The sequence below is a fragment of the Xyrauchen texanus genome, chromosome 41 (genome assembly GCF_025860055.1).
Source record: "Xyrauchen texanus isolate HMW12.3.18 chromosome 41, RBS_HiC_50CHRs, whole genome shotgun sequence".
NCBI lineage: Eukaryota > Metazoa > Chordata > Actinopteri > Cypriniformes > Catostomidae > Xyrauchen > Xyrauchen texanus.
Genome location: NC_068316.1, coordinates 8483107 through 8509572, shown reverse-complemented (window position 1 = coordinate 8509572; position 26466 = coordinate 8483107). Strand labels below are relative to the sequence as shown.

Sequence of the window (26466 nt, the reverse complement as noted above, 5' to 3'; positions counted from 1 at the left end):
ATTTGTTCACTGATGATTCCATTCTTAAAAGAAAGTGTTGGATAGGAGACTAGCTAAAATGTAATGCTTGTTTTGGATCGATTTGAAATGCTGTTTGTGGATTAGTTGGTCTCTGTGGAAATAGAATTCATACCTTTACAATTTTCAATGTATTTTATACAAATTGTCATTTGACTATGTTGAATTTTTAGAAGAAATCTCTGAAGAGAACTGTTAAATAAAACAACTCCTGAGCAATGAATAAGCAATCTTTCAGCAATGGAATTTTCCTCTGGGATCATTTAAAAGTGCATAATTCCAACTCGGATCTAAACCTCAAAAGCTTTGAGGTTTTATTGGTAGTGCTTGCTAACCACAGTTTTGTCAGATAATTTAACTTGATTCAAACAGAAAGCAAAGATTGACAGGGGACTAGCTAGAGTATTGAATACAACATGTCTGTTGGTGTTGATTTGCTTTTGAAGTGATTGCAACAGGAAGGACAATAGAAGCAATTAAAAATAGTACATTTTCCTTCCTTCCTGGGGACTCCAGGAAGGACAGGAAGAGCATGAGATCTACAGCTCATCAAATCTCTGATCTGAGAAAGCATTAGCCTACCCAGAACCAATGAGTCATGGAAATGCCATAATTACTCATGTGAACTGTTTTCTATTACCAAAACACATTTTAGTCGTACATACAAGCCACCTCTAAAATCTCCAAAAACACAAGTGTCAAACAAAAGTGAGACAAAGCAGAGCAATTTTCTGTGTCAGCCCTGCCCTCAGTGCAGCATACAATAGAAATGGCCAGTTGGTGGTGTCAGTCTATTTTTCTCCAATGGCTTGAAATACAGCAGTACTGAGAGAGATTAGGGTCAACACAAACATATGCTGAATTTCAACATCCTCTAATACTGCAGAGAAAGAGAAGAAAATATGATAATTTGCAGAATTATATTTCCTTACATTTATACAGCACTTTTCATTGTATAGGGGGAATCTCCGTAAACCACCACCAGTGTGCAGCATCCACCTGGATGATGCAACAGCAGCTATAGTGCCCCAGAACACCCACCACACATTATTGGTGGAGAGGAGAGTGATGTAGCCATTTCAGGAGAGATTATTAGGGGACCATGATAGTTAAGGACCAATGGGGGAATTTGGCCCAGACACTGGGGTTATACCCATACATTTACAAGTATGTAGCCCTAGCGCATTAATGAGCCTTGGGCGCCCAACAACGTGTCGCCTGTTTGTGATTTGTCCCTCCTCGGACCACTGTCGGTAGGTAATCACCAATGCTGACCAGGAGCACCCCACAATCATCTGGCCTTAGCAGTTTGTCCCAAGTCACTCAGGCCTTTACTGCTGCATTCAACTTGTTGACTGAGAACTGATTGTTCATTAACAATCTAATCTACCCAGACCTTGACATGTGGCCTTGTTAGGAGATATTTGCTTCCCCTGTGAGTGGTCATACTGTTTTGGCTTATCAGTGTATAGTGACCACAGGCCGTCAAGCTAAAAAAGGACAAATACATCAGAAAAGACCCCTAAAAGTAGTCCACATGACTTGTGATCAATGTTCAAGTCTTCTGGATCTATACAATAGCTTGGTGTAGGGAAAGACTGACATTTAAGTTGTTATCCGTAGAAAATATGGCTCTCTCAAATCTCATTCACGTTCGAATACATTCAAATCTGGTGCATCAACAAGTACCACAATGTTGTGCCAGTTTGACATCAATAACCCCATCAGCCATTGGATCATGCATATCTTGTAGTTGTAACTGTTTGTGACCTGTCAAGTTTGAATATGTGGAAACAAAAATGTCATTTAAGAGCTGTGGTGGCAATATTTTAAGTGAAAAACAACATGACAATTCCTCAAAACATCTCTATTTGTGTTCCACAGAAGAAAGTAAGCTTTAAATTATTCAAAATAATCAGGAAGTTAGGGGATTGACAAAAAGATTATAACGAAAGAAGGACAGCCAAAACAAACGAAAAACTTTACCTTTTCCTCTTCTGTTTAATTTCCATGAGCTGCATATTGCCACGTTTGTCTTGTCGGCTCTTCTAAACAGTTTGACATGGTCATGTTCACACACAATTACATAATTACACACACAACAGTAACCATGGCACTTGGACGCACATTTGTAGTGTGGGGAGTAGCAGGTCTTCAACAGGGAAAGACAACGCATCCCCTCCCATGTGACCAGCGTCACATTTTGTGTTGTAGGAAATCAAATATTGGTCTATATCGCATAGCGTAATTAACCTCTAGAAACTTAATTCGCGCCAAATTGCTGACAGATTATTAATATTTTTTTAAACGTGGAATTTCAGTTGAACATATCTGGCAAATTTTGACTAGAAATGTAAGTGACCACTCAATTATTTCTCATTAGCTTTAAAATAGTAATATACAATATCTCTGGGAATTTCTTGGTCTCTCTCTCTCTCTCTCTCTCTCTCTTCGACTATGAAATGTAGGTACAATATTGTGCTGGAAGAGATTGAAAGGAACAATGAGAGCCATGACAAAAGGAAAGAAATGTGGGCTTCCCTGTGGCTGTTTGATCCATCTGGTCACTGAGGTTTATGTACTTCCATTCTCCAAGTCACCATGAGGAAAGCCAAAAGCAGGACCGGTTTTTGCCAGCCTGACCCAGATGCTTCTGTCAGGGAACAGCTGCTACTGACGATGAGGTGAATTAAACCTCCACTGCACAGCATAGCTTATATGATGTTAAACTTAATTTATTTTCTCATTTTCAATGAATGTACCATTAATCACACTGTAAATTAATATTGTCAAACACAAAGGAACAGTTCAAAATGATAGCCCCAGTCACCATTTTCTTATATTGTATGGAGAAAAAAATTAAATAAAAATGCAATGGAAGTGAAAGGTGACTGAGACTCACAATCTGCCTTTTGCGTTCCACAGAATAAAGTTTGTAACTGCACAAAGGTGAGTAAATGATGACAGAAGCCCTTTAGTGGATGAGGTCTTTGATTGTGAAAATTCTGGGCTTGGTATTCCTCTTCCCGTTCCGGGCAACTCGAGTGCTCCACATGGACATACTTTGACTAAGGAAAAACTTTTTCCTTTATAAATTGTGTTGCCTCATCCCAGTGGTTAGGCAAGGCAGAACAATAAGGAGTTTTTCCTGATGTCCAAGAATAGTTCAGATTTTTCCTTGCCCTATTTCCACTCGCTCCACCACAAAAAGAAAACAGGCTTGACACTTTTGATCTTTATTGATGTATATGTACATCATTTGTAAGAAAAATGTATTCATATCTTCAATTTAACATTGTTATCATCACCAATTTTTTTAAAAATAAAATAGAAAATCACAAAATAATTTGTTAGGTTCCATATTTGGTGTAATAGTGTAATTATACGGCTATATAATTACAAACAGACTTTTTTTTTTTAAGGATTATCGCTCAGAATGACCTGCCACATGCGCTAATGCGCTGGCATTAAGTAAAGCCAAGCATTGGTTTTGTTAAATATTGCTATGTTTGACAAAATGAAGTCACCTTCAGGTCAATACTGAAATTAAAGAAGAAATTCTGTCTTTCTACCAAGCAGTTCTTGTTTCTTTATCCAAATTTTGGATTAAGTCTATTCGACACCACTAATAATATCAATCATTTTATGGCACAGAGTTATTAAAGAAGTCTTTAATGTTTAATGCAAATTAGCTGAGATGGTAACCTAGTTTAAGATCCAACATACAGCTCTGTTTGCTCACTTTCCCACAAGAGTGAATAAAAAAAACACATCACAAAACAATTCTGTTTTCAATTACAATTTTCTTTACAGCAACACCCCCCCCCCCAACAAAAAAACAAAAAACTATTCCACGAGTCATTTCACCATTGGGCTGTAAAATAGTATTTTCAAATCAGCTTGCAATTTGATTACACTAAGATATTAGTGCACTACATTAAAAATAAAAAGATTCACCCATTTATTATTCATCAAGCAATAATTTAATTACATCGTTGCAAGATTTATGCATTATAATACCATGTAAACGATTTTGGAATGTCATTATCTCCTTGATTTCTGGATGAATCATGAAACTTAATTAACCTGAAAGCAATACTGCAATGGTATATTCTGTCCAATGCAGGAAATGCATCCATTCAGGGTGCATATACACCGATCATCCACAACATTAAAACCACCTGCCTAATATTGTGCATATACACCGATCATCCACAACATTAAAACCACCTGCCTAATATTGTGTAGGTACCCATCGTGCCGCCAAAACTGTTCCAACCCACATCTCAGAATAGAATTCTTAGATGATATTCGCCTCACCATAAGTGTAAAGAGCGGTTATACGAGTTACCGTAGACTTTGTCAGTTCGAACCAGTCTGTCCATTCTCTGTTGACCTCTCTCATCAACAAGGCATTTCCATCCACAGAACTGACGCTCACTGGATGTATTTAGTTTTTGGCACCATTCGGAGTAAATTATGTGTGAAAATCCCAGGATATCAGCAGTTAAAGAAATACTCAAACCAGCCCATTTGGCACCAACAATCATCCATTTGATTATCTAATCAGCCAATCATGTGGCAGCAGTGCAGTGTATAAAATAATGCAGATATGGGTCAGGAGCTTCAGTTAATGTTCACATCAGCCATCAGAATGTGGAAAAAATGTGATCTCAGTGATTTTGACCGTGGCATGATTGTTGGTGCCAGATGGGCTGGTTTGAGTATTTCTGTAACTGCTGATCTCCTGGGATTTTCATGCACAATAGTCTCTTGAGTTTACTCAGAATGGTGACAAAAACAAAAAAACATCCAGTGACCAGCAGTTCTGTTGGCAGAAATGCCTTGTTGATGAGAGAGGTCAACAGAGAATGGCCAGACTAGTTCGAACTGACAAAGTCTTCAGTAACTTGGATAACCACTCTGTACAATTGTGGTGAGAAGAATATCATCTCAGAATGCTATTCTGAAATGTGGGTTGGTGCTGTTTTTGTGGCACGAGGGAAACCTACACAATATTAGGCAGGTGGTTTTAATGTTGTGGCTGATTGGTGTAAATGTATGTATACTATCTTAAAAAAATGTTTGCAGTGAGGCAGCTCTGATAAAAAATAAAACATAATTTGCATTGATCTGCAAGAGGGCAAGACATATGAATCTAAAAAAAAAAAAATATATATATATATATATATATATATATATATATATATATGATATGAAATCCTCAGTGGAACCATGACAATGCTAAAAGTCAGATGATGTAATAAAGTCTTTTGCATTCTTCCCCTGAATCCCAATCTCATGTTTTGTACTTACATAAACAGAAATGAAAAATATGTCTTAGTATAACAGATTTGGCAACATCCCCAGCATCAAAATATGGACTTTGGAGCAAACATGGTAACAACAGGAAATTATATTTCCTAATAGATCTCTCTTGGTCAACTGGATATATAGGTTGACTGTCTCTCTTTGGCTGTCTTTGTTTCTAAATGTGAAGTTTATTGTGTTCGTAGGACTATAAACCTCTCTTTGGTGTCCTCTGTTCTGCTAAAAGCACCATGGTAGATTAAGAAGAGTCAACACGTCCACTTCCTTCCCCCTCTGCTCTTTGAGAAAACAAGAACGACTCCCATACAGCCAAACACTGCAAGAGAACACATAAACACTTATATTAAAAAGCAATGTGTTATAATTGTACATGGTTAACAAAGCTTTTGCTTGGAGTTCTGGGTGGCAGCTAAGTAGTTGCTTACTGGCCCAAGACAAAAGAGTCTACCCCCAAAGTTTCTATGAAATGCTGGTTCCTAGACATGCCTTGCTCTACAAGTTGCATTATGTAATAGTACAAACCATAGCACAAACTTAAAGCTACATTTTTATATTTAGGGTTAGGGGTTCATTCAGATCCCTGACCCGAAGTATGAGCTGCAGTAATAGTGTTGTTTGCCTTAGCAAGCATCATTAAGAAACAACTCTCCTGCCAATATATTTCATTAGGACAGTTGCCCAGCAACATAATAACGTGGCACATTCAAAAGGAATTCAACTGATATGTGATCAAAGTTGTATTGGCTATTCCACATGGTTTATCCAATGAGATTTTAGAGCTGAAAGAATGCGTTTTATGCATCTAACACGATCCTGCACCTTTGGACTCCTAATTAAGTTTTATACGTTCTCATATCAATAAAAACTCACTGACTGCAGTGAAATAGAAGGGCGTTTAAACACTATTCACTGTGAGGGCTGACAAGTGGCTCCCATTTGGTTTTCAATTTCATTCACAAGCTGCAGTCACTCCTCACCCTCAATGCCATTTAGGTGTCACTTGATAAATGTCCTGGCAGGAGCTTTATCCTCTTCCCAAGCCCTTAAACACCTCCCCAAAGAGTCCAAAACCACTTGTATGCCACTTTTGAGTGTGTGTCACAGAATACACTCTGGAGGCACATGGGCTGCGGCCGACCGACTGTCAAAAGCAGTTAATCAATGTGCTTCTTCACCACAAGATTCAGACATGATGTGACCTTTCTGAATGACTTTAGACAGAGCGTGAAGTAAGGCCGCTAGACCATAGTTGTCCTTCGAATCACACTAGGACACAGCTATATTTGTCTCAGGACAGAGAAATAGTTCTGTTTAAGAAAGCAGCACTTATTTGTGTCACCCTCTAGGAGAGATTTCAAGCTGAGATAGATGCAGGAAAATCAAACGTGATGTCAAGTCAAAGTTAATCAGTGTGACCGATGTTGTCAGTATTGGCAGGATGGTATATCTTGGCAGCTGGGTAAAGGAGTAGTCACAATAGACTTGCTGTCACTTGTGTTTCATTTAAATGCATGCAAATGTTGGAGAACTGGCGCCCAAGCATATTAGGGATGTGCAAAATTACACACAGTATTTTCAAAATCTACTAGTCGGTGAGTTGCCTGAACAACTTGTCGACTAATAAGTCTTAAGGAAGCCTTGTATAATCAGGCTGGTTTCTGGTTCTTCTGACCCATTCAGACGAGTTTCTTATTTTTTATTTGACACGTCCATTGAAAAGCACAATGCTTGTAGCAGGACACTCAAAAAACAGTGCGGGACATGGATTTCAGAAACGTATGATGGTAGGGGAAGACTTATTTATGAGTAAAGTGTTACCTGATTTTTAAGAGATAAGTTCTGGGGTAGGCTTTGAGTTGGGTTATAGTTTCTCAGATCAATGGACACTATGCACGGCCGGTACCCTACATATTTCCGGTAAAATCTCAGGGCGATTACAAACTTCCGGTATTGTATTTAGCCATAGCGAAAGTGTCAAGAGAGATGCAGCAGAAACTACTCTTCTTTCTAAAATAAAACGACTGAACACAACAAATGTGATATTTAGTAAAAGTATAAAAAGGATCTACCATTGCTGTCCCATTGTGTGAGGCTTCTGTGTGCAAACTATTTAAAGTACATTTACATACAGCAATTGTAAGTCGCTTTACAAATGATGAATACAACAACTCAAGCGATTCATGTAATGGAGCAGAAACAAACACCAAAAGATGAAGTTAGGGACAGTCCATTGCTCATCTGAGGTTTTAGAGCCATCCACAGGTTGAGAAAACTGCACAGTACTGATTTTTTGTAACTGATAATAAATACCCCTAGTCAAAGCATGAGCTTATGCAGGAGTACAAGCACCATATTCTTCATATAAACTGTCATTTCAAACAACAATATCAATTGTTACAAGTAATGATACAATAACACAATTTAATCATTGTTTATGGTGTCAAATTGCAGTATTGTGTCATTGTTAACGGTCCCTTTTTCTCTTATGTATTCCTCTATCATCAGGGCTTTCTTTACTCTAGCAGAGCCTTGCCTACACACATGACAAATCTCTCAGAAAGGATGCAATTTTTATTAACATAAATGACAGTTATACTGAAAGTAAAAACTATATTATATTGCATAAATACAATAAAATGAACTAATATTTACCACTGTTAGACAAATGCTAGTTAAATGTAAGAGTCACTATATTATCATTCACTCCTGCATTTATTGTGAAGCTGGAGTATCATCAATTGTCATATTATATTAACTTATAATATCACAGAAGTATACTTTATCCAGCAAGATGAATCAAAATAATTATGTGAGTAATGCAGTCGGAAAGCCAGTTCTGGCCTATGTCTATCATTCACCCTCACAAATACATGAAATACATGTTGTTAAACCCCTTCTCCTTTCTACTGGATGGAGCAGCAATTCTGTGTCTTAGTGTGTGACGGATATTGTCCAATGTAATCTACAGAAACTCCTGTAAATAACACGTGTGAAAAGTAATTTCCCTCAGAGTCATCTTGACAGTGTAGGAAGAAATTGTTTCTGGCACTGCACCGGATGTAAGTGCACCCCCTGAACAAAATGAAGAAGTGACCGTGAATATCAGGTAGCACATTCCTGATGAATATAACTGAATTGTCCAATCAGGTATCGCTTTCCTCATTAATATAAATGACTCTTTCTCAGCCATCCTACATTTCAGGAATTTGCATGCAGGTTGCATTCCAACAGCTAAATTATGAAAAGTAGTATTAGTGATGCATGCTAAATATTCACTATTAATGTTTCTCATACTTACAATTGCTAACACTAACACTGTAAAGTTCCACAAGTAAAACTAGGCCCAAAACGGTTAAGCTACAGGCATGAATGATACCTCAAATCATCTAGCAATGTCCTAGCAACAACCAACACCTAGCCTTGTAGGGCAAGTTTTGCACATGCAAGCACTGCACACATTCTCTTCAAACAATGTAAAAATCTTGTTATTTATTATTTAGAAATTATTATTAATTCAAAACAGAAGCCCTGCAGCATGACATCATGGTTTGTTGCTCATACTCATAGCGGGCTCCAAAATAATTTTGCATGCAAGTCTAGTGTAACACTTAATTGGCAACTAACTAGCTTTACCTGCATTTAACATTCATTTGGGACTCAGGGATAGGTGTGAAGGTGAAGTGTATGAGTCAATCTAAGGTTTAAGAAAATAACTTGTTGGCCCCTTCCAGCACTCCTCGCTCAAATGAGGAGGAGGAAAATGAAAATGAAGCGGTCACATTCAGAGGTGGAAAATGCATTTTTCTGATATCAGTGAGAAAATGAATTGTCAGCACAATTTTCCCATTTGTCATGGGAAAATTACTTCAGCTGCAAGAACGATAAACTTAGAAGTCAAAAAAAAAAAAAGAACAAAAAAAAATTGACTAAATCTCTCTGAATCAATGACAAAAGGTTTTTCTGTATTGTAATGCACAGAACGACACACAAACGACAATAATAATGGCATATATACACATAGCATGCTCTTACAGACACTTGATGCTTGAGGCTGAGGAAGATGACAAGAATTTAACCCAAAACCTATTTGAATAGTCATAGAGAGTGCAGGGTTTTGGTTTGCAGACACATCACTCTGTCTAGCATCAATTATCATAATCGGGGCTGACAAAAGAACGCAACAATGACTGCCATCATTTTCAGCAGCCTTGGCTCCAAAACTGCTGCCTTTTAAAAAAAGAAAAAGTAATTAAAACAGTTGAAATTATTCCCTGACAAACATTAAAACAGTACATGATCGAACAGTCTCATTGTTGTTATATGACCTCATCATGTTGAATGTTTAAAGGAATAGTTAACCCCAAAATTAAAATTCTCTCATCATTTACTCACCATCATGCCATCCCAGTTGTGTGGCTTTCTTTCTTCTGCAGAACACAAACAAAGACTTTTAAAAGAAAAAAACAATCACCTCTGTACGTCCTCAATGCAAGTAAATGGGTACCAAAATTTTAAAGCTCCAAAATTACAAAGACAGCATAAAAGTAATCCATATGACTCCAGTGGTTAAATGTATATCTTCAGAAGAAATGTGATAGTTGTAGATGAGAAACAGAGCAATAATGAAGTCCTTTTTTTACTATAAAGTCTCCTTCCTATCCAGTAGGTGGCGATATGCACAAAGAATGTGAATCACCAAAAACAAAAGAGGAATGTGAAAGTAAAACTGGACATTTATAGTAATAAAATACTTAAATATTTATCTGTTTCTTACCCACACCTACTGTATCATTTTGCTACTGAAGGTATAGATTTATCCACTGGAGTCGTGTGGATTACTTTTATTCTATCTTTATGTGATTTTAAAGCTTCAAAATTGTGGTACCCATTCACTTGTATTGTATGGACCTACAGAGCTGAAATTATCTTCTAAAAATCTTCATTTGTATTCAGCAGAAGGAAGGGCGAGTGAATGATAAGAGAATTTTTAGGTAACTACTCCGTTAAGGGGCCATTTAGACCAGGACACGTTTTTGCATTCTTTCCTACATAAACATGTACTAGACAGACGTCTTTAACCGTTGCACTACATCTCTCTCACCGTGATGCGCCATGATGCTTAGTCGACGTGTTAAGATGAACAGAACTTGAACTTAAAATGCATCTCGTGACAAATAAGAAAGAAATCGGCAGTTAAACAAACATCCGTTCATCCATCACATTGGAAATAGTAGGTCAAATAAGTCGCACTACATTAAAGTATACAATATTCCTCGCAGTAAGCTTAGCTGTATCCTACTCAATTTGGCAAATGTAGTAGGTAATTTGGGTAATCTATGCATACAGAATATTTTGCATACTTTGCACAGTATACAAACTATATACTGCAGCAACAGTAAAAGCAGTATGTTTGTATGCTATTCCGAACATGTCCCAGGTCAGCACTGGCAATAGTACAGATGCTCTGAGCCAATGTGGCGGTAATCAGACAATATTCATAGATTTGCATTAATAATAATAATAATAATACATGCAAACACAGCCACCCTAAGACGTAACTGTGCAGATCAGATTGTAAACAACACTTCAGCTTAAGTAGAGTAGAAGAGATATGCAGTTGAAGGGCTCAAGATGGGAATTTTAATAAGCATTACATCAGCTGTTGTTTTAACTCAGTATCCAGATTGTTTTTTCCTGCAGTGTGTTTAAAAAAAAAAACCCTGTGCAGCATCTGTGTTGGCTGAATTAAACATAACATTTAATTGACTGTATTTGCCATCCTTTTCAGCAACAGCCTTGTTGCTATGGCGTCTCCATGGTAATCCACTGAAGTTGCCATGTTACAGTACATGGCTGCGGTGTGCTCTGTATTGTATAGCATGTAAATGCTCAGCAGCACAGAGGGTTAGGATCTTCCCTATATTATATGCTGCATTTGTATTGTATAATTATGTTTATAGGGAGGTGGGGTCAAATGTAAATGACAATGGTGTTAAAACAATAATAACTATAAACGTACAGTAATATAGACTAAGACTATAGTTACATTATCGTATATTGAAAATTGATTAGACCCGAAAAAAATATATTAGGTAAGTAAAATTAATTCCTAAAAAGTTGTTTAAAGCTCCCTTGCATTTGACTGTCTCATTAAACATATTTACTGTCACTCAAAACAACACTAACCAATCAGAGTCTTCCACATTCTAGGTCATCACAAGATCAGGCTCTAACAAAACAAATTTGCATTATATGCCTTATCAAATCCCTATATTGTCACTCAACCATATACACAAGTGCAACAGTGGGTGAAAGATGAGAGAATTGAAATTTTTGGGTGAACTACTCCTTTAAGGGGCCATTTAGACAAGACAAGTTTTACACAGCTATAACAAATAAATAAAAGGCCATTAAAGTACTTGAATATGTGACTGCGGGCTGATTCGATAGACGTGAAACTTGTACACCAATGTAGAAAATCAGTTGCCTGAGACAATGGTCAATTATTTACGTTTACAAGACCTGCATTTGACATTCAGAACATGTAGGGAAATCAAAAACACATTTACTCATATTTAAGGGAGATTTGAAGCAGTATGCCTTAAGACAATATGTCTTAAATCACCACTCACTTTCATTGCATCCTCTTTCCATATAATTGAAGTGAATGGTGACTGAGGCTGTAATTCTGCCCAACATCTCCTTTTGTGTTCCATGGGACAAAGAAAGTCATACTTGTTTAGAACAACATGAGGGTGAGCAAATGGTGACAGAATATCATTTTTGGGTGAACTATCCCTTTAACAGACATTTTCATATGCCACTGATGAATCTCCAAAGATTTAGGCTAGTAAAGTTTTCCAATGCCTTCTCAACACAAACACATATCTCTTTCGACCTCTTCTTGCACCTTATACTCTTTATGTTGCAGTTTGATACTGTCTTTTCCTTCCATTTTAAAAATAAATCTTCACCTGGAGGTTACACAAGAGGTTAAACTATATTATATAGTCTGATTAAAAAGATGTCGATCCACTTAAATAGCTTTAGTGTAATTAGCTGCATTTTGTTAGTAGCTTGTATTATAAAAGGGTAGCCTGACTGTAGATAAACTACTTTAATTTATAAATAGCTTCTTGCTTGGCAAGGGACAGTGAATTAATTTTATTTTGCAGCGTGCCTTATTTTTGAGTCTGCTTGCCATCTGATAAATCCCAGTGGATGCTTCCTCTCCATCTCCAGCTGTCCCTAGAGAGCTCAGAGAAACTGTCATATGTCTTTCCACTATAAACGCATTAATCTCTGTTCTTGTCCAACAACAAGTGGATCTCTGAGGGCCATATAAGGGTGCAACAGGTAACCAGCGGGGTTGGGAGGGCTACTTTTGAAATGTATTCCACTATAGATTACAGAAAACATGCTGTTAAATGTAATTATTGATGTATTCCTTTAGATTACTCAAGGTCAGTAATGTATTCTAAATACTTTGAATTCATACTGGTGGATATTTTCACATGTTTTGACTATAAAACTCTGCCAGGACCGCAAGACAAAACACACATGTTAAAAATACATTCTCTGAAAAACCTAAATATCTTATACAGTGTTATTTCTAAAACAAGAATCATCTAATTGATCTTGTTTTAATGATTTTTAGATATTTTTACAGGAAAACAATACAAAAATTATTATCAAGAATACAATTTTTGCCCTAATATCAAAGGTCTTACTAGAAAAAATATTATGATCTAACATTAATTTTTTAGATTAAAAAAAATATGATCGCGTCTGGTAACATGTAAATGTAAAATGGCTAGAAATAGCATTTTAGCTTAGCATAAAGCTAACAATTTACACAAGGTTTATTTCTATTTCTTCTGCTCCAAACTTACTTTAAACTTATTTCTCTGTCTGCTCGTATGAATGTAACACATCATACATCAAATGCACTTCAGATAGCATCATTTATATGTATAAATGTTTTCCATCTGAAACTTGGATCTAAATATCAAATTAAACAAATGACAATAAAATACAAAGTAATTTCTTCAGTAATCTAAATATTTTTTGAATGCAACTGTATTATAATTACCAATTATTTAAATTGTAACTGTAGTGGAGTACAGTTACTTATATTTTAAATACGTAATCCCATTACATGTATTCCGTTACACCCCAACCCTTGTAACCAGAGATTACAAAGCCTCTAAAACTTTGACACCTTAAAGGGATACTTTACCCCAAAATCATAATCTACCCACCCACATTCTGTTCAAATCCCAAATGTCTTTCTTTTGTTAGGCAGAATGTTAGCCTCAGTCACCATTCACTTTCATAACATATTTTTTCCATACAATGAAAGTGAATGGCGACTATCACTTTTACACATTCTTCTTGAGTTTCTAATTTTTTTTTTATGTTGTTGTATCATATGTTTAACTTTGAGGTAATAATTTTAGTTTAAAACTGTGAAAAGCACTTAAAAAAATATAAATTAAATAGTAAACGTGTTTATACACAAGCAATTCAGCTAGAATTATCAAAAATGTAGACATGGAGGCAATTAATTGTCAGTGGGAATAAAAATGAAATACTACCACCCTCTGCTGGCACATATCCAGAGGAGCCAAGTAAAGGAGTCCAGGCAGACTGCCATATACATTTAAATCCTGTCTGAGGTCTGCCCAAGTCTTTAACGGATAATTTTTACCACCCTGTAGCTTTGAACATTTATATCTTAGTTCTAAAATTAGATCAAAATTTTTAAGCTGATCAAATTTAAAGGTATAGTTCACACAAAAATTCTTTAAAGAGTTACTCATCCTCATGTTGTTCCAAAACTGTGGAAGACAAAAGGAGATGTTAGGCAGAATGCCTCAATCACCATTCACTTTTATTGTATGGAGAAAGAAATATGCTTTGAAGGGTAATGGTGACTGATGGTGTTCCACAGAAGAAAGTTATACAGGTTTGGAACAACATAAGGGTGAGTAAATTATGACAGAATTATTATTATTTAAATTTTTTTGGTGAACCATCCCTTTAAAGGTGATGTGTGCAGTATATCCAATGAGATAAGTTATCCCTTTATTTCTTACAATACAGAGCAAACTGAGCAAGCATCTCACCTTTTCATAGTAGTTCACGTTCCTTTCTGCTGTGTCGATGAAGGCTGATCTTAGATCAGTTCTCATGACCTTCTGCCATCGGGACCAATCGCCCTTTAATGTGTTATTTGCCCACTCCAGTCGGTCTTCCATCTTATCTAGCTCATCTTTCATCTGAACACACACAACACAACATATAGACAATATCATCACATGTGATGCTGACCCCTGGCCTATGACCCCAGAGATGACTGCATGCAGCACTGCAGGCAGGCTAAAATCAAGAAGGAAGCATGAATCTTAGAACAGTTCTTCCTCCAAAGACCATTCCTCCATATTAGAATCTTGTAAAAAGTTTCAATACTGAGGAGTATAATTCCAATACAAACCTGCTGAATGAGCAGAAATAAATTAGATATGCTGATATCAACTACAACGGTCACTGTAATTATGGTAATTTGTTTCTTGGCTCACTGCAAGTTCTCTAAAGTCTAACAGAGTTGTTTAAAAAAAATGACACTAAGCATATCTGACAGCTTTAGATTTATTATCAGACCAGACCGTCATAATTGTCAGTTATTGAATTTATACTTGCTCTGCTCACAAAACTAGTGAAATGCATTTGCTGTCTACTTGCCCACAGGGGCTGGCAGACAGCTGCATCCTAAGGTAGCATCCTAACTGAAATGGAGCCTCATTAGTTTTGGAATGCTCTACATAGGCAACAAATATATAGTTGGTGTGAGCATTTTTCTAAGCTAACAACATGATGCACATGATAGCCAATTTTTTTATTTATTTTATTGATACTATTCTGTATTAAATCAATTATAAATATATCTTGATATCTCCACAAAGAATCCATGCAATGATGCCTTGGGGTCGTTCACACCGAACATGTTTTAGCATCTGTATGCTCTGTTTTTAATAGTTTTTCTATGTTAACAAACACTGGCTAGACGGATGGTTTTGAACGTTGTATTGTGTCTCCCCTTATTTTCAGCATTAACTTTTTCAAGAGGCCAGTAAAAAAATGAACGTGTACGGTGTAAACGGCACTTTCGAGTTTGGCTAAAAGAAGGTACTTTTGATGGCAGCATAATATTACTGCCACCTTTTAGAATAGCCTTTGCGGCATGATGCGCCTATAATCCCTTACAATTCTGCCTATGTAGGCAGCTGTGTATTGTGTAGATACTTCTACCAAAAATCACCCAGGTCAAAAAAGCACATTACATAGTTTCTGATTGGATAACTCTCCTCCATACTTGATTTTGATTGTGAGCTCTCTGGGGGTAAAAGCAGCTCCTGAGGACAGTATCAGTATCTACACATGAGGACATTGAAAGGGAGATGAACAGTAAACATGCCCAGTGATGTCAGGAATGACAGGCCTGTGGGAACTGCAGTATGTCAGATTAGTGGACTGAGACGGAAAAGAACATTAAAGGGAGATAGAAAGAGAGAGACGAATGTTTATCGACAGGTAAGCTAATGAAGGTCAAGGGTTTGTCTGTTAGAGTTTCATTCCATTCTTGTGTGTGTGTGTGTGTGTGAGAATCAGCTGCAGTGAAGTGATGCTGTCTTGTGGAACAGCAGTTGTGTTTGGTGAATGGGAGCAGTGCTCTGGGGATGAGAGGCAGCGCTGAAGGCGTCCAGAGCCATATCGCCCCTCCTCACAAACTGGCCACATCATTAGTTCTGCTGATCAGACCTTGCTGTCATCAAACACACACATATATATACTGCCAAACAAACTGAATCTAGTATACTCCCATATAGTCATTAGAAATTAATACATTATAAAAACTTGATAAGGGATTTAGATGACTTGAGGAAAATATAATGGATGTATACCCACATATACTGCTAAATATCCATCTTTAATGGTTTGTATGAAGCTGCTCTACCATGTCTAAAATGTTAACTTAATCACTGCATATATTTAGACTTCTTGCGAAATGCCTGATTTTTTTAGAATATTCTTGTGAATGTTGGCTATTCTACCTGTTTAAAAATGACTGTCCTTTACTGCCCTCTAGTGGATAGAAGGCGCCCCAGTTTTTGAGTACCATGATGACCAATTGTAATAGTGATTAGCAGCACCACTACTGACACACACACACACACACACACACACACACACACACTATTTCCATCATAAAATGACTACTAGGTTAACATGTCTAGACTGAAATATTAGGCGGTTATCCACTCAAAGTTGCCGCAGCTAGTTAGACAGCTTTAAAGAGAACACAGAAGTTGCACCGAAAGCATGACACACCACAGTATTAAAATGTAAAGCCATGTGCCAGTCTAAACTCAAGAGTGGAGTAAGTAACACTACCAAAAACATGTGTGAATCAAAGACAAGACAACAACACACCCTTGTATCAGGGTGTGGCCATCTAGTTAAAAATGTTAGCACTCTAAAACAACACCAATGCTAGTTATATATAGCCAGAAGCAGCTAGTCAGGCCAAGTCCAAGCACTTATTTAAAATATTACCTCCTTAATCTCGCCCGCAAGTTTCTGCCGTTTCTGTTGTTTGACCTCCTCGGGGGATCGTCCCACCAAACTGTCCCATGCTAAACTCAGCACCTTAGATTCCTTCAATGGACACATGAGTCAAATAAGCATGAATATGTCTGTGTAGTAACACAAAAAAAGTTTGCTATAGGGATGACGACATCACGGTATCACACCATGGGTATTCGGAAATGGTGTACAGGAAAGTTTGTGGTAATTTTTAATTAGGCCAGAAACACTGTGTGTCAACCAATCGCAATGGTTTTAATGCGTTTTATTTGGCCTTTAATTTCCTAAACTCTCAAATGACTTGAGTATGAGGAGTTAAATCATGTTTTGAAAGCATCTCAGATTTAAACGTCAGTTTCTAATCAAGTTTGATTCATTTCTGTGAACAGTGCACACTGTCTGTTTTAATTAATTGATTCAAAATTGGAAAACATGCCTTGCTTATTTTTAACTAAATCTTAACTCTGTTTTAGTTGTTACAATTAACTTATTGAGATATTTGTATTTACATAAGGATTATATTCAAATTTAGCATGTGGCTTATTGGTTCTTCTACAATGCTATTATCAAGTGAGACATGAACAGTTGGTTTTCAGGTTTAAAAAAAAAAAAAAGACATCCTGACCATTGGGGATATCCTTCTATTTTGGAAATGGCCTTTTGTTGTAAGCTGTGATAGTCAAGAGGGAAAACACTCAATCAAAGCTTTTTATTAAATTGACAAGACAGCCGAGATGCTTCTAAGCTGCACTGGAAACCTGTAATACTGTGTCTGCTAATGCCTTTCTGTGCACCTTTGGAGTGTTAAAAGTTTCCGACCTTGATATTTGATGAAATTGAAGAAAATTAACTTTTAAAAAAAAGCCAAAGAGAATTAAATGTAAAAATATGACCTTTGGTAATACAAGTATTTACTGCATCCCACTTGAAGTGCAATGCGGCTTAAGGGACATCTACGGCGATTTTGAGATATTCATTTAATCTCTCCAAATTCCTTTTACAGCGTAAATCAGAGTGCTATCTAATTAAATCCGATATGACAGCTAGAGCACTGTTTTATAAAAAATTCATCTCTGTGAATTTGCAAAAGTTGCACCGGATGGATTATGTTGAGAATGGAAAGAATTTATAATAGACCTACCACTTCTTTTTCGGCCTTCTTCGTGGCCAGAGCATCAGTCTTTGCCTCAACCTCCGCCTGGATGTTGTCTCGCCTCTTGAGCACCGCCTAAGTTTAAAATCCATGGTCAATACTCATGAAGTATGATAATCATAATCAATATATTTTAATAAATTGTAATGCAGTAAGAAATATAAAATAGTAGTGGCTGCATTGATAACCATTTAGAATCAAAGTTTATGCTTCCAATAATAGCACAAATGGGAAAACATGATTTGTATACCAGGAAAACAAGCAAGATGATATCATCATTCAAAACAGAACTTAATGTTCAAAACAATATTTGAAGCTGTAGTGTGTAATTTCTGGGCCACTAGAGTCACCAAATGAAATTGTAAAAATAATGATTGTTTTCAGACAACCAGAACACTCCCCTGTCCACCATTGGTTGATTTAACCAATGTTAACCAGTCTCCACCCCAATCTCACGCCATCAGTGGAGCCAATGTTGCTGTGTCGGATTGTTCAGGATGCTCAAACAAACAGCAATGTTTTGAAAGCACCACAGAGACAGAGTTTTCACTTTTTGGGGAAATCAACCAATAAATGGCTCACTTATAATTGTCTCTGCGTAATAAGCAGATAGCAAAAACAAACTAATAACATTCTAGACTTCAGGATGAGGAAACAGAGAAGGGAAGACCTTGCCAGCTGGCATACCTTGAGCGTTTCAGTACTGAGGACATATTCATGAAGGGCTGGAATCAGGTTATCATTAAGCTGTTTGACCTGCTCCTCTGTCTCCTTACAGCATCTGTCTAGACACCCTGCCATACTCTTAAGGGGCTCTGCGAGCTCCTCCTCTGAGTTTGACCACAGCATGTATGCGGGACCACATTCCTTCAGCTCCTCCAGGTACTCTGTAACAACAGACAACAACAGCTGGTTAATGAAGAGTGTCCCTGATTCTACAATGCTAAGTATAAAACTATAGCTCATGTAAATGCTTTTCTTTGAAAGTATCTGTCTAAATCTGTCTTCAAACTGAGTAGAGACAGGAAGAGACAAGTTGAGAAGAGGTGAGACCAGACCAAACAAGATGAGACAAAACCAGCTGAAACGAGATGTGAGACAAGATATGACAAGAAGATGGTGAGATGTGACGAGATGAGAAGAGGTGAGATGAGACGAAAAGAGACAAAAATATGAGACAAGATGAAAAGTGATGAGAAAACATGTTTAAGACCAGACAAAATGAGAAGGACTGATATGTGACGAGACAAGAAAAGGATAGATGAAATGAGAGAAGACAAGATCAAAAGAACAGAGATGGGACGAGACAACGTAAGACAAGACGAAAAGAGCAGAGAAGAGGTTAAATAAAACAAAAAGAGATTAAAAGAGGTGTGTGGCGAGACCAGACAAAATGAGAAGAGGTGAGATGAGATGAGATGAAAATGGCACAGAAGAGAAGAGACCAGATGAGATAAAAAGAGGGTGAGATGTGATGAGACGAAACAAAGAGACAAGACGAAGTGTGAGAAAAAGTGAGATAAGATGAGATGAGATAACACCAGGCGAGACAAGAAGAGCAGAGACAGGACTAAACAGAGGAGACCAGACTAGACGAGAAGAGAAAAGATGAGAGCAGGTAGGAAAAGGTGAGATGAAAAGAGACCAGACGTGATGAGATGACAAGAGCAGAGATGAGAGACAACATGAGATGGAACCAGATGAGATAAGAGGTAGATCAAGGTGAGATGAAAATGAGAGGAGACAAGACATGCAACGAGGCCAGAAGAAACAAGGTGAGACAAGACCAGGTGAGAAGAGAAGAAAAAAAAGAGAAGAGATGAATCTTATGTGAGAGGGGTCTGCGTTGGACACAAATTCAAACCTTTACGCTCTCTGTAGATTCTTTGTGTAATTTTGTCAAGCGAGCTCATCTTCTGATTGAATGACTCCACATACTCCTGCATCACTGTGAATTCCTCAGGCTGATTTCTGACCCCTCTGACTGTAGCAGCGACGGCTCTCACAGTCTCACCCATTCTGCTTAGAAACCCGGGACCCTGTTTCCTGTGAGAGGTCAACTCCTGGACAGAAGGTCAGAGAAGGACATGGGGTTACTGCATGGTGGCAACAGTAACAAAATAACTCCCATCTCCACAACACATTTTATTAGAGCAAAAGCCTTTAATTGCTGAAAATATGTGAATATTGTCATGCTCGGGTTATTGTAGCGCAGTGTTATTGGCTGATAAAACTGTAACTGTATGATAACAGTCTACAAAGCATCAAATGTCATAACAATTATCTTTATTATGACTGGAAGGAGGTGAGGAGGTCTTTAGACAGTACTTATCTAAATGTCACTCAGCCGAGACTAAACACAGAAGCTGTCACATTAGAAGTGTTCATTCAACATAATCCTCTTATAGGACAAAACTGACATCAAATATAGTGAACACACACAAGGTCAGTGATTATCAGGGTAGGGTTGAGTGTGCGGTTTTTACAGACCTTGGGACAAAATTATGAAAATGTGCTTTGTATAAAAGCAAGACTGGGGACCAGTGGCGCACAAAGCAAAACAAACTGTGGAGGGGAGAAATAGTGGTGCTAATTGAAACTTTTGAATTGTTATTTTAGTCAATCTAGCCCATCTCCTAGTTCTTTTTTTCTTTATTTTGCCTTTGCATTTGATATTTTTGATTCCGGCTGATTCCTGTGTAAATACAGTTATGCCATATTAAAAAGTCTATGTGAGTGCACCTTTTCACAGGATGTATGCCGTTTAAGACGCATCTTCCTTTCCTGTGTTAAGATTGCTCTAGGCACCTAACCTAAAGCTGATTGGCTCATAATCTTTGTTTGTGTTCTGCTGAAGAAAGAAAGTCATAAACATCTGGGATGGCATGAGGGTGAGTAAAAGTAGAGGTGAGAATCTTCACTGGCCTCACGATTCGATTACGATTAAAATGGTAACGATTCGATTATAAAACGATTCTCAATGTATCATGATGCATATTGTCCTTCAATTTCTTTATTTTTACAAAAAAAAAATCCCTTTCAGCTTTTTATTTAACAGCTGTTTTAAAAAATCAGAATGTGTCACATTACATAAACTGGCCTTTTACATTCAGTATGAGCTGTGAACAAAACATGGAGCATCCATGCAAGATGAAATAAATGATTCTAGAGTTTAAAAGAGTATCTCTGTTCCATCTGTTAGGTAGAAGATCGCACGACCCTGTCGCAAAAGCTACGATGGATTTCAAACCTTTATCATCAGGTGTGTGGCACTGTCCTGACAAGTGAGTGACCGGAAATAAAGCAAAAGCCAATGAAATGGAGAGCATGCAAGAGTAGAGAAAGGCATCGGCCAAAAAAACTAAAATTAAATGAAAACATCACCAACATCTCCCGAACCGCTGCCTGATCATTATTTTCATTTATACATTTACATTTATGCATTTGACAGACGCTTTTATCCAAAGCGACTTACAGAGCCCTTATTACAGGGACAATCCCCCCGGAGCAACCTGGAGTTAAGTGCCTTGCTCAAGGACACAATGGCTGTGGGGCTCGAACCAGCATCCTTCTGATTACCAGATTACCAGTTATGTGCTTAGACCACTACACCACCACCACTCCATTTTCTGGTTTGTGAAAGAATTTGGGGATTGTATAGTTTCATTCGGCCACAAATGTTCATGGTTTGAAACAGCTGGTCTGCAAACAGTCGTGTTTGTGCACTTGAGTGTATGCACTAAACTCGCATCTTTGTTTCTACATCTGTCTTTGGCTTGCGCAACTGCTCTACCATGATTTAAACTGAACACAGAATCGATTCAGAATCGTTTGATATGAATCGCGATGCATCGCTGAAACAATTTTTCCCAACACCTCTAAGTAAAAATGAGAGAATATTTATTTTTGGGTGAACTAACCCTTTAATTCATCTAAAAGTCAACTTTATTATCATTTTGCCAAGGCACAGAGCCAATTAAATACAGAAAATGTACAGTATACAGAACGTGGATGTTTGTGTTTTTGTGTCTTACCCCAGCTTCTACTGTGAGAAAGATCTTAAAATCCTCTGTGCTGGAAAAAATGGGATGTTCTGCTATTTTGTTCAGAAACCTGTGCAGCGCTCTCCTTCGTGTCTCAATGAAACCTTCATTAAACCTCTCCACCATTCCTTTCATCACAAACTTCTCTGGCAGTGGCTGATGGGACACAATTAAGATATTGTTTTTAATCAAACTGCAACCTAAACATTTTGAAACTGAAGCAGATGTTTATTTTTTGCCACGGTAGCGAAATGATGTCTAAAACGAATGTTACGGCTGGGTTTATTTCACAGCATCTGTGACATACTGTCGATTACCCCAGAAAATAATTTCTACTTGCAGTTCAGTTTGCATAAATAAACTAAAATAATGTTTACAATAATGCACCTATAATGGTAGTCTATGGACTTTGCACCGGAATAAAAATTCAAATATACAAATATAGTTCCGAAAGTATGCCCATTAGACCTTAACATTATATGTGTTTAGATTGGGGCAAGAGTGACTGAATTGCTTACTTCCTTGTATATGTTTGTATGTATAAGTTGTATACAGTACATATATTTTAAACCCCACAGATGACCATGTACTGTTTTGTTAAGGCTAATTTACATTGTTTTCTTGGATTAGCGTGTTAACCTAGTTGGTGTTTGACGGGCCAGACATTACACACTTCAGCTTTAAGTGCTTCAAATAAAATAAGAGTTGTTAAACCCTTCGGAATTCCTTTCCCCATAGACTTTCATTTTAAGTGCATTAATTCAACCAGCGTTTTTGACGATAAGACTCACACACTTCACCTACATGAACAATAAGCATTGGATGAGCCTCTTCCAGGCGTCCCCTTAACCACAGGAAGTCCTGGTATCGCCTTCGAACCTCAAACTGGCTTGAATCAAACTCACTTCGAGTAGTCTGATGTGAGACAAGAAGATGGAAAAGGTGAGAGAATGATTCACAGAGTTTGAATCTGCACAAACTTTAATTTGTGCTAAGGTCCTGTACCTTGGTAACAACCCGGTAAGTTATGTAAGTCTCAATGGCCGTCACGTGACTCTCGGGGTTATCAACTGTGACAAAAATGTCCTTGGCATCACCATCTTCCTCTTCTTCCTCAAACTTGTATTGGTTGACCATTGAACCGGGGGACGTCTGCATGGAGGCGTTGAAAGAGCTACCGTCTGTTAAAGTTGTATTCTACAAAAACCATAAGACACATGAGAGATGATTTGACAACAAGCAAAATACTTGGATGTGAACTTTGCACTTTTTAGAAACAATTTGAATATGGAGTTTCCTTTTCCTTTTTTTTTTATTTTTTTACTGACAGCATATCATAAGCTAAGATAATTTGTGTAAATTCTCAGTACCATCTTAAAAGCTTCCTATTACACTGTGGTCTAGACGAAGGTTAAATGGAAAGCTTAGTTTATTATCAGTTCTGAGTCACTCAACCGCATCTTAGGTCAGGAAAACACTTAAAACATGATGTCTCTAAATAATGAATGAATGCTTTAATGTGCATTTTTGGACATGTTCCATGGCAGGACATGGTACCGTGGCAATTCCAATTTTTTTCAGACAAGTACCATGGTAATACCATGTTTTTGGGACATGTTCCATGGTAAGTCATGGTACCATGGTAATATTGTGTTTTTACTAAGGCTTTTTGGACACAATACCATTGAAATACCAGTTTTCTAACATATACCACAATACTATCATGTGTTGGACATGTCCCATGACAAGACATGGTACTGTGGTAATTCCAATTTTTTTCAGACATGTACCATGGTAATACCAATGCTTTTTGGACATGGTATCTTAGTTATACCATAGTTTTTGGACATGTACCATGGTATTACTATGTTTTTTGGAAATATTTAATGACAGAAAACAGTTCCATGGTAACACCAGGGCTTTTGGACATGGTACCTTAGAAATACAATATTTTTTGGACATGGTCCCATGGTAATAATATGTTTTTATACATGCACCGTGGTAATACCAAGGCTTTTTGGACATAGTACCATACTGCAATACCAACGTTTTTGTAAATGTACCATGGTACTGCCATGTTTTTGGGACATGTTCCATGGTATGTCATGGTACCATGGTAATATTATGTTATACTAAGGCTTTTTGGACACGATACCATTGAAATACCAGTTTTCTAACATATACCACAATACTATCATGTGTTGGACATGTCCCATAACAAGACATGGTACCGTGGTAATTCCAATGCTTTTTGGACATGTACCATGGTATTACTATGTTTTTTGGAAAAATGTCATGACAGAAAACAGTACCACGGTAATATTATGTTTTTACCAAGGCTTTTTGGACATGGTACCATACCGTAATACCAACGTTTTTGTAAATGTACCATGGTACTACCATGTTTTTGGGACATGTTCCATGGTAATTCATGGTACCATGGTAATATTATGTTTTTGCTAAGGCTTTTTGTACATGATACCATTGTAATACCAGTTTTCTTACATATACCACAATACTATCATGCGTTGGACATGTCCCATGACAAGACATTGTACCATGATAAAAACCAAGGCTTTTGGACATAGTACCAAGGTAATAATATGATTTTATGACATGGTACCATCGTTACAACATAGTTTTTTTTTTTTATGTACCATGGTAATATCATTGCATTCTTTGGTGTACCATGTAAAAACCATGGTGTATGAATATGGTAAACATTCAGTACATAAAGTACCATGGTATTACTAATTGATACCATCACAGTACATAGGGCAACATTCCTTAGGATTTTGTGTATTTTTCATACTTTTTTAATTTTACAAAAAAAAAAAAAAAAAAAATGTTGATTGGATTAGACCTATCTACTAGTTAAAACTGGACATTAAATTGAAACCTGATTTGGTGTTTTGATCACAGCGAGACAATCATCTTATTTTCCTACATTCTTGCTATCTTTTCCTGGTCCAAAATTTGACGCATGCAAATCCCTTTCGTTTACCCAACTGCTGGGAAAGCAAACCGTGTTTCTGTTTCCTGTCATAACAAACTGGCCCATCATCAGCACAAACTGTACTGCTGTTTTACCCTACAAACTAGATAAAGGCACAACACGTCACCTCAATACACTGCTATGACAAACTGCAACACCGTTCAAAAGTTAGAGACAAGTACAAATACACACATAATGGAAGCACTCATACAATCGATCATTTTTAGTATGATGACAGATTACTTAAGTCTATTTAAAGCTTAGGATATATGCTTGAAAATGGGTTTTAGAGAGAACGCCGACAGCTATACGTTGGTTAAAACTCAGATCTGGTATGACAGCGTCTGACCTTTGTAACTTCCGATCAAAGCAAAGACTCAAATCCCATTGAAAAGCGGAAATTTATGATGTTGGATCAAAGGATCTTTAATCTAGCGCCAGTTATGTGTATGCTTATCTAACATTCAAACGTTGATCCGCTGTTGCTGATAGATATTTAACGTATTCGAACGGCAACTTGTTACATTGTTGCCGCAGTTGAACCGTTACACTATTTACAAATGTGTAACAAAGATTTGTATTGAACATTGGAACAATGTTTACAAGCCTGTTCCAAAAGAGTTCTAATTTGACATTCCATTTAAATCTCACGTGGTCTAATGTAATCTATTAACCTGCAGTCGATGTCAGTTTCACCTAAGTTTGTTATCAATTTACCTTGCTGAAAACTTCCAAGTCATCGTCTTCATCGAGGTCTGATATGTGTCCACTGATGTCTGCCGGTATCGCAACAGAAGAGTTACCCGATGACATCGTGTTGTCGATCACACTTCCACTCATCATTCCTCAAATCGATAGTTTGATTCAAGTTTTCTAGACTTCATTAGTTTTTCCGCACAACTCTCAAAAGCTCAGCCAACTGAGTCAAGGCGGATCAGCTGCAACTGCGCAGAATCGGAAACACGGCGATGAGGAAAGGGCAGAGAACCGAGTTGAGTTTCGCGGGACGCCCACATGACTGGTCTGTTGTGTGTATGATGTACTTTATGTTTGGATTTTGGCCAAACAGCCATCGGTTCTAAAGGTTATTCAGTCTTGAACTGAGAACTATGATTTACATTGGATGTTTATATAACATTTCACACGCAGGCTTATGTTTGTGCTTTGCATAGTGTGCATTGCACAATGGATTTTGGTTAAGAGACGGTATAATTAAGGGTTTAAAGAGGCCATTACCTAGCCCAAATACGTCACTTGCTAATTATATATGTGTGTGTGTG

General features: G+C 37.3%; 1 protein-coding gene across 2 annotated transcripts; it reads right to left on the bottom strand.

Annotated features, from left to right (window-relative positions):
• Positions 1-2982: 2982 nt before the first annotated feature.
• On the bottom strand, positions 2983-26147 carry snx7 (sorting nexin 7). Of its 2 annotated transcripts, XM_052113562.1 has the most exons (10): positions 25904-26145; positions 23197-23388; positions 22996-23106; positions 22183-22347; positions 20013-20211; positions 18836-19035; positions 18137-18223; positions 16966-17067; positions 14478-14630; positions 2987-5665 (listed from the first exon to the last, which is right to left on the bottom strand). In XM_052113562.1, exons 1-10 carry the CDS (start codon positions 26027-26029, stop codon positions 5588-5590), a joined length of 1413 nt encoding a protein of 470 aa, XP_051969522.1. In that variant the 5' UTR covers positions 26030-26145; the 3' UTR covers positions 2987-5587. The 2 variants fall into 2 exon arrangements, with proteins under 2 accessions (XP_051969523.1, XP_051969522.1); XM_052113563.1 differs by lacking the exon at positions 16966-17067 and having other exon boundaries at positions 2983-5665; positions 25904-26147.
• Positions 26148-26466: the final 319 nt, after the last annotated feature.